The sequence below is a fragment of the Anastrepha ludens genome, chromosome 6, assembly GCF_028408465.1.
Source record: "Anastrepha ludens isolate Willacy chromosome 6, idAnaLude1.1, whole genome shotgun sequence".
Classification (NCBI taxonomy): Eukaryota; Metazoa; Arthropoda; class Insecta; order Diptera; family Tephritidae; genus Anastrepha; species Anastrepha ludens.
Window position 1 is genome coordinate 13,862,562 of NC_071502.1, and position 14,228 is coordinate 13,876,789.

At 38.9% G+C, this 14,228-nt stretch overlaps 1 protein-coding gene across 3 annotated transcripts in view; it reads left to right on the forward strand.

Moving 5' to 3' along the window:
* Positions 1–501: 501 nt before the first annotated feature.
* LOC128868491 (ras-related protein Rab-32B) overlaps positions 502–14,228 on the forward strand; it is an 80,346-nt gene continuing 66,619 nt past the window's right edge. The window contains exons 1-2 of one of the 3 annotated variants that reach the window (XM_054110634.1): positions 502–707; positions 6,080–7,392. In XM_054110634.1, coding sequence (XP_053966609.1) covers positions 6,691–7,392 — 702 coding nt within the window. In that variant the 5' untranslated portion in view covers positions 502–707; positions 6,080–6,690. The remainder of the gene's footprint in view (positions 708–6,079; positions 7,393–14,228) is intronic. The other 2 variants (XM_054110635.1, XM_054110636.1) reach the window with 2 other exon arrangements.

Sequence of the window (14,228 nt, forward strand, 5' to 3'; positions counted from 1 at the left end):
GCTGCTCTTTGCATTCGGTCGAGGAGGTCGTAACTGATACTACATGGCGAAGTTACTATTATTATATATTCGTTATCAAGCCCGCTGCTGTTGGCGCTGGCGCAGTACCCAGTCAGCTGAGTTGCTGCTACTCTCTCATTGCTACCGACATGATGTACAACCGACAGAAGGCCGGCCGCCGCACCGGTCTCTGCTTGCTCTATTGTGCTTGGCGCAATTCGACGTTGGGCACGACCAGCCATTGTATGTGCATATGTATGTATATATGGCTCCATTTGAATTGGACATGGACGACGCATTGTCACAGCTCTGTTACGTTGCCGAATTAGTTAGCGAAGTGAGACAACTGCGGCTGGACGTGGGCGCAGCTGTACGATTTTCGGTTGAAATATTTTTCAAATTGTTGTTCGTATGTAAATGTCCGGGTTTTGAGGTGTTGCAAACAATATTCGCATTTTTTCTCAGTTTTTATGTTTATTGTATGAAAATGTTTATCATTTAAATGTAACAAAAAAAAAAAAGAGTGCAAAAAATATGTACACGGAAATCAATTGATTTTTTTTGTGTTGGCGTGTTAAATGCAAAATAACTGTTTATGTGCAGTGCCATCGAAGGACAAGCAATAATTGAAGGCGAAGAGGCGAAAATAACATTAAATATCAAGCCGGTTAGTGCCAAAAATGCTGTGCATTTATAAACTTGTGTAGGTACGTATGTATGTATACAATTGCGTTTGCATGTAACCAAACAAGAAGTGTTCTTGACAGTGTACTTGGGTGCTTAAACGTCAAATGTTATTTGCGAATTGTTTTGTGGGTGAATACTCGAATGTTAAAATGGCGATTGCAAAGGCACCGTGAGCAAATTAATTACGATTGCTTTTGCTGTTGTTGCCTTTACAGTTGCCCCAGTGGTTAACACTTGTGCACAGCACTTCGTTAAAGTCTCTCTGACGGCGGCTGAGAGGGTGTTCTACTGTACTGTTGTTCTTGTTCGTGTTTTTATCGTTTGTTTTGCTTTAATCTGTTTTTTTTTTGTTTTTAATTATTTTTGTTGAAGTATTTCGAACCAGTTTCGCATAATTTCCGTTGAGTCAAACAATTTGCACGCTTCTGTTTTTTCTTACTCTTATTTGCAAATATATTTTTTTCTTGGTTACTGCTTCCACCACAAAATCGCGGTGCTTTACATTTGTTTATTTATTATTATATGTTTTTTTAGTTTTTTTCTCATATAAAAATAAAAAAAAACTTAAAAATTAAAAAAATACGAACAACACACACAGTTCCAGTTCATTAAACTCTACGGAAATTGTTTTGCATGTAGAAGCAAAGAATTGACCAAATGTCCGCATACTCAATTAAGTATATTAGATACTATTTATGTTGTATTCCCGAAAATTTAAAGTACTTCTGCTCACTTGCATACCTACATACTTATGTACCCTACGATCAGAAAGTACCGTAAATGTTTAAATAAAACAAAACAGAGTTAAATTTCAGGCAAATTTATTTTATCTCCTTCAAAATATGACCCGTCTGAAGCAACACACATGTGCCAATGCTTAACCCAGTCCTCCATGCACCCCTGGTAGGGCGACGAAGGGATGGCCGTCAGCTCCTTCGTCGCATTCTCTTTGATCTCCTCTATTAACTGAATTCTCACGAAGTGGTAACTTCAACTTGGGACACAAAAAGAAGTCGCACGGGGCCATATCAAGTGAATACGGTGCTTGCACGATGGTATTTACTTGGTGTTTGGTCAAATAATCCAGCCCAATTTGGACTCGGTGCGATGGCATGTTATCATCATGCAAAATCCAAGAATTGTTTGCCCGCATTTCCGGCCGTTTGCGACGTACATCATCTCTCAAACGCTTCAAAATGGATACTTTATATTCTTTATTGACTATCTGGCCCAATGGAAGGTGCTCATGGTGCACTAAGCCTTGGCAATCGAAGAAAACAGCCAACCCGGTACTTTTTGATCATAGGGTATGTGCGTATGTAAGTCAACTACCATCGTCATGGTTTCAATAGGTTTTCCAATTTCAGGAGAGGAAAAAACATACCTCATTTCTTGCATCATAAATAAATATTTCAACAGCTACAATACATTTTTGTAGCCCTCATTTATTTTTATTCGAATTTTAGTGTTTGAAAGACAGCAAACGATTAAAAATAAATAAATAGTTAACTTCAATTCTTTGTATACGTCTGAAGCTGTTCTCCAAAGATCACAAATTCATGTATATCTAATAAAGGGTCTTTCGAAAGTAACGTAATTCCTAGACGCTACCTTTTTTATGTCATCTTTAACATTTGGCAAGAAGACGTACAGAGAACGGTAATGGGAATACTTCAGCGTGATTTTTTTGGTCCGACATGGGGCAAATAATGAGTTCACAATTCAAAGTGTAGTTTTAAAGATTTTTGAACATATTTCAAGAAACTGGTTGTGGGGGAGAAGGGAAGAGGACTGTCAGAGCACAAAAACTGGACATTCTGTTGAGAAAATTCCTGTTGTAGCGCAAAGTGTTACTGAACAACCTTTAACATCGATCTCTGGACGTTCTCAACAATTAAGCATTCATGAGTCGACTTTTTGGCGGATTTTAGCTGAAGAGATGCTCATGGTGGCCATTTAACCCTTTAGGGACGGAGCCGCTCGACGGGTGAGCGTCGCTGAGGACGAGGCGTACTGAAGTGCGCAGTAAAGAAAATAAATACTTTGAACGTGATAAAAACTAAGGCTTTATTTAACACAAGAAAAATGTTTCATAAAATCAAAAAATAATTATAAACAAACTGCTGTCACTGCTAATGTTTAAATGCCTGAGTGGATTCCATATTGCCCGGATTTCACTTCCACTTGGCGAAGTAGTGCCGTATCATCTCTAGATCGCTTAGGCATCGTGCGTAGGATAAAATATATAAAAAGCCTGCTGGTTCCTCTGGCAGTGACCCTGAGAGACTGCATCGGAGAACTGAAATTCGTTCTGACTCTACTGTCATCTCACATCGTAAGTTTATATTATAAGGAAGATACGACTTCATCGCTAATGGCCCCTAATGTCTTCGAATGAAAACGTGACTCTTTTACTATACTTATCCGTATCTTATCGCTCAGAACGACAGACGTCGCGGGCCTTACAGCTGGGAACTAATTTGGGCAGATATATGCCGGCACGCGTCCGGAACGGTGAAACGGCTTGGGTGACTATATGTCGACACTCATCCCCAAAGGGTTAAATTATGTTATTTTGCACATATGGTAATAATTAAGGCCGTCGTAGCTGAATGAGTTGGTGCGTGACTACCATTCGGGAGTGCGTAGAACTGTATATGAACATCAAACAATGGAAACAGTTTCAAATCAAACTAAGAAATTGGCAGTGGATAAGGCAGAGAGGCAAGGGAGCAGAGGTCGCGGTTGACCAAAAAACGCTTGAAGAATATCGTCGCTGCGCGAACTAGCAGATGCCCACATCTCATGGGACGGAGCAAAAAAAAAAGCAACAGCACAGAACCATGTACGATGGAAGAGTCTTGTCATAGGGATCCCGAGGGGAGTGAACAAGAAAAAAAATGGGGTCATTAAAACGAAGGGAACGTGCAGCAAAGCCAATAAAAATTTGTTTTATTTTTCGTATTTCTCTATAAGTGTGCCAGTTGCAAGCAGCCCTAGGTTAGGTTAGGTTGAAATGGTTCATAGAGAAAATCACAAATTTGTACTTTGAGATACCCTTGTAAAGGAGACAAGAAGGCTAGGAGAAAGGAAGGAGGAGGAAGTGGTAAGGGGGTATATGTATTTGGTGAAGACGACCGAACGATGTCTGATTTATGGAGGTTTTAGCCGCTTCATACCACTGCCATCACCAGGCATCAATCCAAATGTAGAGCGTAAGCGAAAATTCTCTCCCAAAGAGAAGAAAAAAAAAAAACAAAAAAGCCAATGAACGGAAAACCGGTAGATGAAGACATACCAGCTGAGTTTGTTTACATTTGTCTAAAATTTCTGTGTTGCCCAAATCAATTACCATAAATATTCGCACGTTTTGCCTATAAACTACAAATTTCAAATCTGCACAAGGACTAAAGTGTAAAAACATTTTTTTTTTACAAAAAAAAATTTTCATTTTTTGTTTACAAAAAGTTTTATCATATGCTCATAGGTCATTAGTTTTCGTAAAATTTCGTTTAACTTTAAAATTTCTCCAGCATACAATTAGTGCCCCTCTTGCATCGAACTTTCGCTTTGAGGCCCCCCTTAACAAAAGTTTACTTGAAAAAAGCAGAAAACTACAATATTACAATTTTTTGTATTATCGAGTACTACTAATGAATAAAAGTAAATAAATAATTGGCACGTACACTTCTGTTAGGTGTTTGGCCGAGCTCCTCCTCCTCTTATTTGTGGTGTGCGTTTTGATGTTGTTCCATAAATGGAAGGACTTACAGTTTTAAGCCGACTTTCATGGCAGAATACACTCGGAGGATTGTCATTGCCTGGCGAGGGGCAACTGCTATTAAAAACAACTTTTTATCGGATCTACGTCTTCGGACTGTTAGTCACGCACAAACCCCATAGCGGCGGTCGCTACTAATCTCCTATCCAGATAAACAAAAAAAAAAATGCCGACACAGAATGCAGATAAGTACGCCAGATTCGTACTAGCCCTGTCTAGAAAGGAGAACAGAACTATCGTAAGTATACTGAGAGGCCACAATTTGTGAGCGGCACACGCACACTAGATGGGAATTCCAAATAATGATAGCTACAAATTTTGCAATGAACTAGAAGAGAGGAAAACTCTTGAACACGTTCTATGTTCTTGCCCTGCATTAGCTAGAACCCGAATGAAATGTTTAGGAGGTCTACAATATGAGAGGTTAGAACGTCTCTCGGGGTCAGAGCTTCAGAGCTTACTTAGATTCGGAAAAGACGCAGGCTTATTACAATAAGGCTACTACAAGGAAACGTAAGGGTCAAGCTCCATCTGGTACCAATAAGGACCAATAGATCTATGTGATGGCTCTCAACCAGCCAGGTCAACTTAACCTAACCTAAAAAAATGCTAAACAATTAACATTTAACCATTTTTTGTTTTTTCCTTGTTCACTCCTCTCGGAAGCATAGGGCCGGGACAAGATTCTTCCATCATACACGGTTCTGTGCTGTTGTTTTTACACCGTCCCATGAGATGTCGGCATCTGTTAGTGCGCGCAGCATCGACCTTCTCCAAATGTTTTTTGGTCGACCGCGACCTCTGCTCCCCTGCGGGTTCCAATCCAGTGCCATTATCGTGATGCTATCTGGTGCTTTTCTCAATGTGTGTCCTATCTATCACCACTTTCTGAATTTGGTTCGCCTAAGGATGCGTTCCTCGTTCGTTAATCTTCACAGTGCGTCATTACTGATGGTGTTTGGCCAGAATATTCTGCAGATGATGCGGAGGCATTTGTTGATGAAGGCTTGTATCCTCTGTGTGATGGTGTTAGAGGCCAGCCGTGTTTCGCTTCCGTACAACAGTACGGACTTCACGCATGAGCCGAATATTCGTAGTTTAGTGCGCCTGGAGATTTGCGAAGTCCCCCTTACTGTGTACATTCACCCAAATGCCGCCCTTGCTTTGTTTAGCCTGCAGTTGACATCTTCATCTCCTCCACTATCTGCCATGATGATGCAGCCGAGGTAACAGAAGCTTTCGATGAATTCCATCGGGCATCTGTCCATCAATATCTGCCTTGTGTTATAGTGGTTAACTTTCATAGCCTTTGCCTTGGCGATGTTGACCTCCAGTCCGACAGTGCGTGCCAGGGCGACAAGTTTGTCTGTGTTCACTTTCATGTCAGAGAGTTTGTGAGAGAGGAGGAAGATGTCATCGGCGAACTCCGGGTCCTCAAGATATCTAGTGAAACTCAAATAACCATTTACATAACTTAAAAAAGAGTTCGTTTTTTGGCTTAAAGTCGCAATGAATATTAATCAGCTTCATTATTTTTATTCATCATAAACGCTTTATTACGTCTTGCTCCACATTTTAAATATTTTTCTTTCCTACTTCATTTTATTGCAGAATTCGAAGTAATTTTAAGAAAACGTTCACCACATCAATAGAAAAAATTAACTGTGAGTTATGTAGCTGTGTGGACAGCCATTTGTGGCGAGTATTGTGATAACCAGCAGCAGAAAGCAGATAACACAGTGCTTTGACCTTGAGAGCCATGAGTGATTGATAAATTCGCTGGCGCATTGCACTGACACAAGAAACGAAAAAACACAAAAAAAAAAAAAAAAAAAAATGATCATTAGTGAAAAAATTATTTATAAAAATACGAAATTATATTGACAAATTGTATGAGCTTTGAAAAGCGGAAAACCAGGTGGGTTAATTAAAGAAAATATAAATAAAAAGTATGATTATTACTAAAAACAAGAGTGACCATAATAAATAAAACAAAGTGTCAATCATTGAGCTACATATTTACTGGTCAGCGCAACGATTATAACAGCCGTCCAAAGAGCACCAACCAAATTTGATCTGCGGTGTGCCTGCGTGCGTATAAACACGTGCAAATTGCCCAACGTCGCCGTCCACACGTCCACAACAACAAGTTTTAAACGCATAGACTCGGTCTCATTCGCTTAACAATTGCGAACGCATTTACCTCCCCATCTTTGTATTGTATGGCCAGCGCGATTATCCGCAGTGTAGCGGTTCATTCACGACCCACAACGTTTGATTTAACTGACTGCATTTGCCTTGAAAATGGTGTGTCGTCTGTAAATTCGTCACCTTATCGACCGACTCAACTACCACCAGTGGCTCCCTATAAACCGCCTAGCATAGACGACGAGAGTTTTAATTTTGGTGACTCGAAAACTCATACACCTCACACACCATTGTGTGCTTGCCTAAATTGTGCTGCAGATTCAACATTGTGTTTCGATAGTTTTCAGAGTGATGTTGTTTCCACATCGACGAGTAACGCAACATTTGATCTAGAAAAGGAGAACATTGTGAATAACAATCAGTTGTCACCGATTGTCGAATATACTTCACTGGATGAAGACGCAGCGGCCTTAGGCAATCTCAGTAAAAAACAATCACCCCTTTTCGGTAGAAAGAATCATAGCACTTCTAAAACTTATATACTGTCGCAGTCATTTTCTCTGCGTACCGAAGAGCCAGTCTACACGCAACAAATTTTGATTGAAGAAAAATCGAATAACGGCACTGAGGTGCAGAAACAACCGAAGGATCAACGTAGAATCGATCTTAACGCTGTCGAAGCGATCAACATGAGTTCAGCAGCAGAAAATGGCGGAATTGGTAGTCCAACCAATTTTACCGTTGTCAATCGAAATAATGGACAAACACGAAATGGGGTAAGTCTGACGCATGCCTATGTATGTACGAGGGTGGTTCAATAAGTACCCGTGTTAGAAATGAAAATAACATTTTTTTTAAATATTTTTGAAGTGAAACTTCTTAGGAGTCGATGGACGAGCGAGAATGGAGAGTAAAATTTCAAGATCATGCAATGTTTTAAGCATTTTCGTTCTGTGAGAGAGAAAAAAGATATAACGTAGAGGAAAAAGAGGCAGAGAGCTATATCTTAGATACACTTTAGGCTATTTTTCCCGAGTTTTTCTTTGTGGTTGCTAATTTCTAGTGAGGAATAACACTATCTACTTTTTGGCGCAGATAATACTAATAAAAATGATAAAACTCACTCAATATGCGACAGAGCACAAAGAGATTAGCACGTTGCACCTTTCTTATGAACGTGATGACCAAAAAAAAGCCATTTGATATTTTTAAGGAGTCATATACAGTTAGAAGGCCGAAAAAAAGCGAATTTTCCAGAATTTTTTCTAAAAAAAACTTTTAAATTTATTGATCTAAAAATTTTTACACATATTATGTTATCTTTTTATTAGTATTCTCTGCAAATGTTGTGAATTTATTTAGATATATATTCTTTCTCCCTCTATCTCTCTCGGATCTCTCCCTCTTTCTTTGTCTGCCTTGAAAGTTTCACTTCTGTTATGTGTACTACGTTACACGCACTTTTTTTTCAAGATAGTTCCATTTTAGAAAGATACACTTCTCCCAACGCTCCGGCCACTTCTTAACCACTCCAAAAAAAAAAAAGGATTTGTCGAACTCTCCAAAATACGCCTTGGTTTCGGCGATGACTTCCTCGTTTGAGCTAAATTTTTTTCCCGCGAGCCATTTCTTCATTTTAGGGAACAAGAAAACATCGCAGGGAGCCAGATCGAGTGAATACCAGGGTTGAGGCAGCAATTCGTAACGCAATTCATGCAGTTTGGCGGCGACAACTCCGAATGAATGGGCTGCTGCGTTATCGTGGTGAAACAGCCCCTTCTTTTCGCCAAATGCAGCTGAGTCTCCTCCAAATATTTTGCGAAAGCGGTCCAATAACTCACTGTAGTATTGTCCAGTAATCGTTCTTTCTGTTTCTAAAAAATCCATGAGGATGACATCGTTCGTATCCAAAAAATTCGTCGTCATGACCTTTCCGGCCGATGGGACTTCCTTCGTCTTCTTTGGAGCAGATTCACCGGGAGAAATCCATCGTTTTGATTGTTGCTTAGTTTCTGGTGTGTACTGATGAATCCTGATTTCATCAACGGTGACAACTCAACGCAAAAATTTCTTTGAATCTCGCTTAAATTGCTCCAAACAGTGTTTCGAAGTTAACAGTCGCATCCACTTGTTGTTCACCGTCAGCAATGGCGGACCCATCGGACCGACAAATTTTTGATGTCGCGAACTTATGATGTAAAATATTAATTTCGGTATCTATTCCGGTTGACACACCAATGACCTCTGTTACTTCGCGCACTTTCGTTCATCGATCAGCGAGAATCATCAAAAACGGATGTTCGCCCACGTTTAAATTCGTTGAACCAATATCTAGCGACCGCCGTAGCCGAATGAGTTGGTGCGTGAGTACTATTCGGAACTCAAAGTAGGTTCAAATCTCGGTGAAAGATAAAAGAAAAGGTTTTTCCAATAGCGATCGACCCACGGCAGGCAATGGCAAAACTCCGAGTGTATGTTTGCCAAGAAAAAGCTCCTCATAAAAAACATCTGCCGTTCGATGTCGGCTTAAAACTGTAGATCCCTCGATATTCGGGAAAATCACGAAAGACGTCTTACTCGAATCGCTGCCAGATCCAAACTAACCTATCAATCATTGTGAACTTTGTTTTGCCGTCGTTTGATAGATGGCAACACGCGATGCTAACACCAAATTCCCTAAGGAACGCGCTCTGTCATCAAACATGGGTACTTATTGAGTCGCCTTCGTAAGTTCAATACTCGTATTATCATTAAACAAAACACAGGCTTGTTTAATAAAATTTTTCTCACATAAGTGATAGTATATTTATCGGACTTGGTCTGCATACCGAAATGGTTTGAAAGACAAAACGATGCAGTTCCTACTACTTTTTGTGCTGATTGCACCAATTGCAAGTAAGATCGAATTGACTTCTTTTTGAGGCAATACTTTAACATTTTACAGGACAGGGAATAACAAACATTAATTTCTATTTGTGTTCATTTAAAATTTTATACATTTTTGGAAACAAAATTCAACAAATTTTCTTTAAAATTGTAAACTTTTTAATCAGAATTTTTAGAAAAATTTCGGGTATGCAGTTTTATAGCCCATTGAAATGCAAATTTCAGGTGATTCAAAAATTTTATTGGTTTTTTCCATATAAAAAAAGAAGAACATTCGGTGATGGAAAATGCGCAACACCACCAAGAAAAAAACTGATCGCAAATCAACGAGAGTTTTGAGCCATTTCAGACTTACACTTTGTTATACCAAAATTAAGTGAGCTACAAAAATGCAAACCCGAAAATTTTCTGCAAATCCTGATTAAGTGAGAAATTTTGATGAACATTTTTTGATTCCCTTTTTAATTTACACAAAGTTTGAAACTTGGATTTCTGTGGTTTTTATACACGAATTTTTATAAATTTTTTTAAAATAATATAAAAATAATCAGAATAATATTAATAAGAACAATTTAAAGCATTGTATGCTTTGTAGGTATATATGTATGTGTGTAGCAATTTAAATTCTAACAAATCATGACTCATCCAAATTTAATATTCCCTCATGAATAATACCTTATCAATACAATTCAATATCCAATTGGAATTTTCACTGATTAGATTCCAACAAATACGAGGGTATCTGATTGTAGTTTTGTTGACGAAGCAAATAATTTGCAACAATTCTTACAAACTAGCAAGTTTTGGTCTTCTTCTTCTTCTTCTTAAAAAGGCCATACATTTAGTTTGGAAAATTACTTTTATTCAATTCAAAGTAAAAAATGTGTGAACATAATACAAAATTAAGAATCAATTTACTTTTACTCGATATGACCACCTTTTGCCTTGACTATGGCCTTGAGACGGTCCAGAAACGAATCACAAGCTACCCGAATGAGACTTGCAGGTATCTTGGCCCACTCGCTGACAATGGCTTTTTCAGCGCCTTGAAACTGGTGGATCTTTTAGTTCGGACCTTGCTGTCTAAAACGGCCCAAAGAGAATAATCCATCGGACTCGTGTCTGATAAATTTGAGAGCCAGTGTGTGGACGTTATGAAGTTCCGAACGTTGTTTTTTAGCCATTCTTGGTTCACTCCAGCTTTGTGAGACGGTGCTGTTGAAACGTCCATGGTCTGCCACCGAAATGTTTGTTTGCCCACAGCTTCAAAGCAACCTCCAGAATACTTTCCCGATAATATTTCGCATTTACCTTGACGCCAGGCTCAATAAAACCGATTGCAGAGCGCCCATCTGCGGTTACAGCGGCCCAAACCATTACCTGTGGCAGGTGCTGTTCCGTATAAACGATCGGTCAAATAATCCCTATCGTTTTGGGAGTTTTTGAATTGCTCAATTTTAAAAATTTTCTCGTCAGAAAACACAATGTTCGGAAATTGACCGCTTTCGGCCAAGCAAATCAACTCCTTCACTCTCTCAAGTCTGACTTGTTGCTTCTTTGGTGTGACATCATGCACTTTTTGGATCTTGTAAGGCTTGATTTTGAGATCATTTTTCAGTATGCTGCGGATGCTACGGTCAGACATTTTCAGTTTTTTCGCCATTTGATTGGCACTTCGTCGGGGACTTCGATCAAGTCGCTTCTTCACTTTTTGAACCACTTCACCTAACGTTGCAGTCTTCTGATGATCACCTCTATGACATTTCGCGGTGCTACCAGTATCATTGTATCGAGTAATGCGATAAACAAAAACTTTATTTACCCTAAGGTGCTCGAGCTCGCGAACAATCGCTGGTTGTGATTTTCCACTCAAATATAATGCAATCACCCAATTACGCGTTTTTCGCGTTTACTCTCGGCAAAATGCTTCCTCGCACTCGTAAACAATACTCTGGACAGTTGATACCCATGCATCAGCTGCACGAGAGGTCTGAAGTTGGTTACATTTCTAGTGCCAGACCCTGTACTTTTGTACGTGTGGGTACCTGAAAAGTCTATGAAACAAGCTGAACGTCCATCTCAGCACTGAAAGAAAATATCATTCGCGAGGTTAATGGCATCCCGACATCATTTCTCCAGCGATTGCCACGGAGTACAGAGGCCATAATCTGTCGGACCATCTATCGGATGTAACGGTCAGCATTTAGAGAAAATAATTAAAAAAAAACAAGATCCTCACTTGTATTATATGTAACAATTATAGAAATAAACTTTTATCGTTACTAATTCTTTTTTACTTTAGTTTTTAATTCCTAATTCTGCCATCGGACGCCCTGTATTTGACTAGCTACAATTGCTTCAGAGGATCAACAACATTTTCATAAAACACAAGAAAAAAAGTGATAATTAATATTTTTTTTTTGTTTTGGTGTGCTAATCTATGAGGTGGGACAAAAAGTATAGTGACCCGGACCCTGCATAATAATACTGAACGATTTGAACATTATTATGAGAACATGGCATTACGTATTAGTGCCATACATAAATTATTGGATTATCAGAGAAAAATATTTGCACTAATACAAATGAAATCTGGATAATTTTGATATATAATATTACTAATCTATATATCTAGAGGCCGCCGTAGCCGAATGGGTTGGTGCGTGACTACCATTCGGAATTCATAGAACGTCGGTTCGAATATCGGTGAAACTCCAAAATTAAGAAAAACATTTTTCTAATAGCGGTCGCCCCTTGGCAGCCAACGGCAAACCTCCGAGTGTATTTCTGCCATGAAAACGCTCCTCATAAAATATCTGCCGTTCGGAGTCGGCTTGAAACTGTAGGTCCCTCCATTTGTGGATTAACATCAAGACGCACACCACAAATAGGAGGAGGAGCTCGGCCAAACACCCAAAAAGGGTGTACGCGCCAATTATATATATTTTTACATACATATACATTTTCGAGCATTAAAGTTAAAAAAAAGTGACCCTTGTAAATACTCGCTTATAAAATATTCACATAGTTAAACCGTAATTCGCATTCACGACGGTAATGATTCACCAAATACTTAATTTCCCATGTGATTGCTTTATTTAAACCTTAAACATACATACATATTATATGTATGTAATTATGTACTTTTTTTTATCAAAGGCCAATTTTTTGCGGAATCACTGATAACTGTTACGTCAAAAGTGACTAATGGCCATTTCTGTTTTCTCTCATCTTGCCTGTATCTATTCAATAATACAACAAATATCCGTGAAGTTTTTATCAATCAATTTATAATGAATTTAAAACCATGAAAAACTAGAGCAAATGGGAAAAGCAAAAATCAAAGACTTCAAGGCTTGAAAACGAAAGGAAGTGTGCTATATTAAACGCATTGAAAGGTTATGTTATTGTAAAAATTGCAGCGTGAAAGTTATGGTGCAGTTCCGGCACTTTCTATTGGAAGCAATACACATATGCCAACAATTTGTCCAGTCAACTGATCGTAAAGATATCGCAAGAATGTATTGGCTTTATATCGCATTTGACTATGAGAAAGCTCTGTTCAAAGTGGGCGCCGCGTTTGCTCACTGTTTTGATTCATCAAAACAAACTACATGAATTGAACTTCGCATTGCTCCCACATACACCGTATTCGTCAGATATATATGGCTCCAAGCGACTACTGACCTAAACAAAATGCTCGCCGGTAAGAAATTTCGCGGGGCACAAAAGATCATTAGGTCGGAGGGCAAACCTGTTTCATTCATTCAAGAAATTTCGCACGAATGAAGAGGTAATCGCTGAAATCGAGGCTAAAACTGATTTTGAGGCAAAAGATAAAACGTTCTACAAAAGTGGTATTGAAATGTTAGAGCGCCGTGGGAATGATAGCGTTGTTCTTGATGGAAATTACGTAGATGAATTCTGAGCTAATTTGGATATTGAAAATGTAGGGAACATTACAAGCGGAGCGTATTACATAAATATAGATTTTTTTCGTCGATTCAAATATCAGGATATTAATTGAACGTGTAGGGTTTCCCTGAATTGGCTAAATTCAGAGCGGTCAGAATTGGTGTGCGATAAAAGGCCTCAAATAAGGGAACATTTGAAAGGAAATCAGTAGAGTTGACTCCTACTTCTTTCCACACGTACTGGACAACCACTTCACATGTGACAGAATTCGGAATTTGTTTTGAGGATGATGAGACGTTGGAAAAGACATTGAAGAACATATAGCTTAAAATCTTAAGTAATCGGTCGCTTAAAAACCAAGAACAGTCTAGTCTTCTTTACGAAGTCTAAAACATCTCGAAGTTATGGGTTAAGGGATGTATTACTAGGATACTAAAGACATTAAAAGCTGTTTGCGGCTAGCATAGTAGCTTAGAAAACCCTGCCTAGAGCGGTGAAACCACAAATCATCATCGCACGAGATACCTTTCCATGTCGGACACTTACACTCTATAAAAGTTCAACCTGTTACAATACTCAGAAAGTAATTGTGCCAGAGTAATGTGGATATCATGGGGTAGCTGAAGCTCTTCGCCTGCCTTTTTTGGGTGATTGAACTCCTATGATGATATTCAGTGGGCACGAATTTGCAAAGGTACTAATGGACTCTTGGTGAAGTCTGTATTTCGCCAGTGAGTTTAAAAAGTTGCCTTCTGATATGCCTAAGAGGCTTATCCGCTTCCAGCAGAGAATCGCTGGAGTGGTTATTACG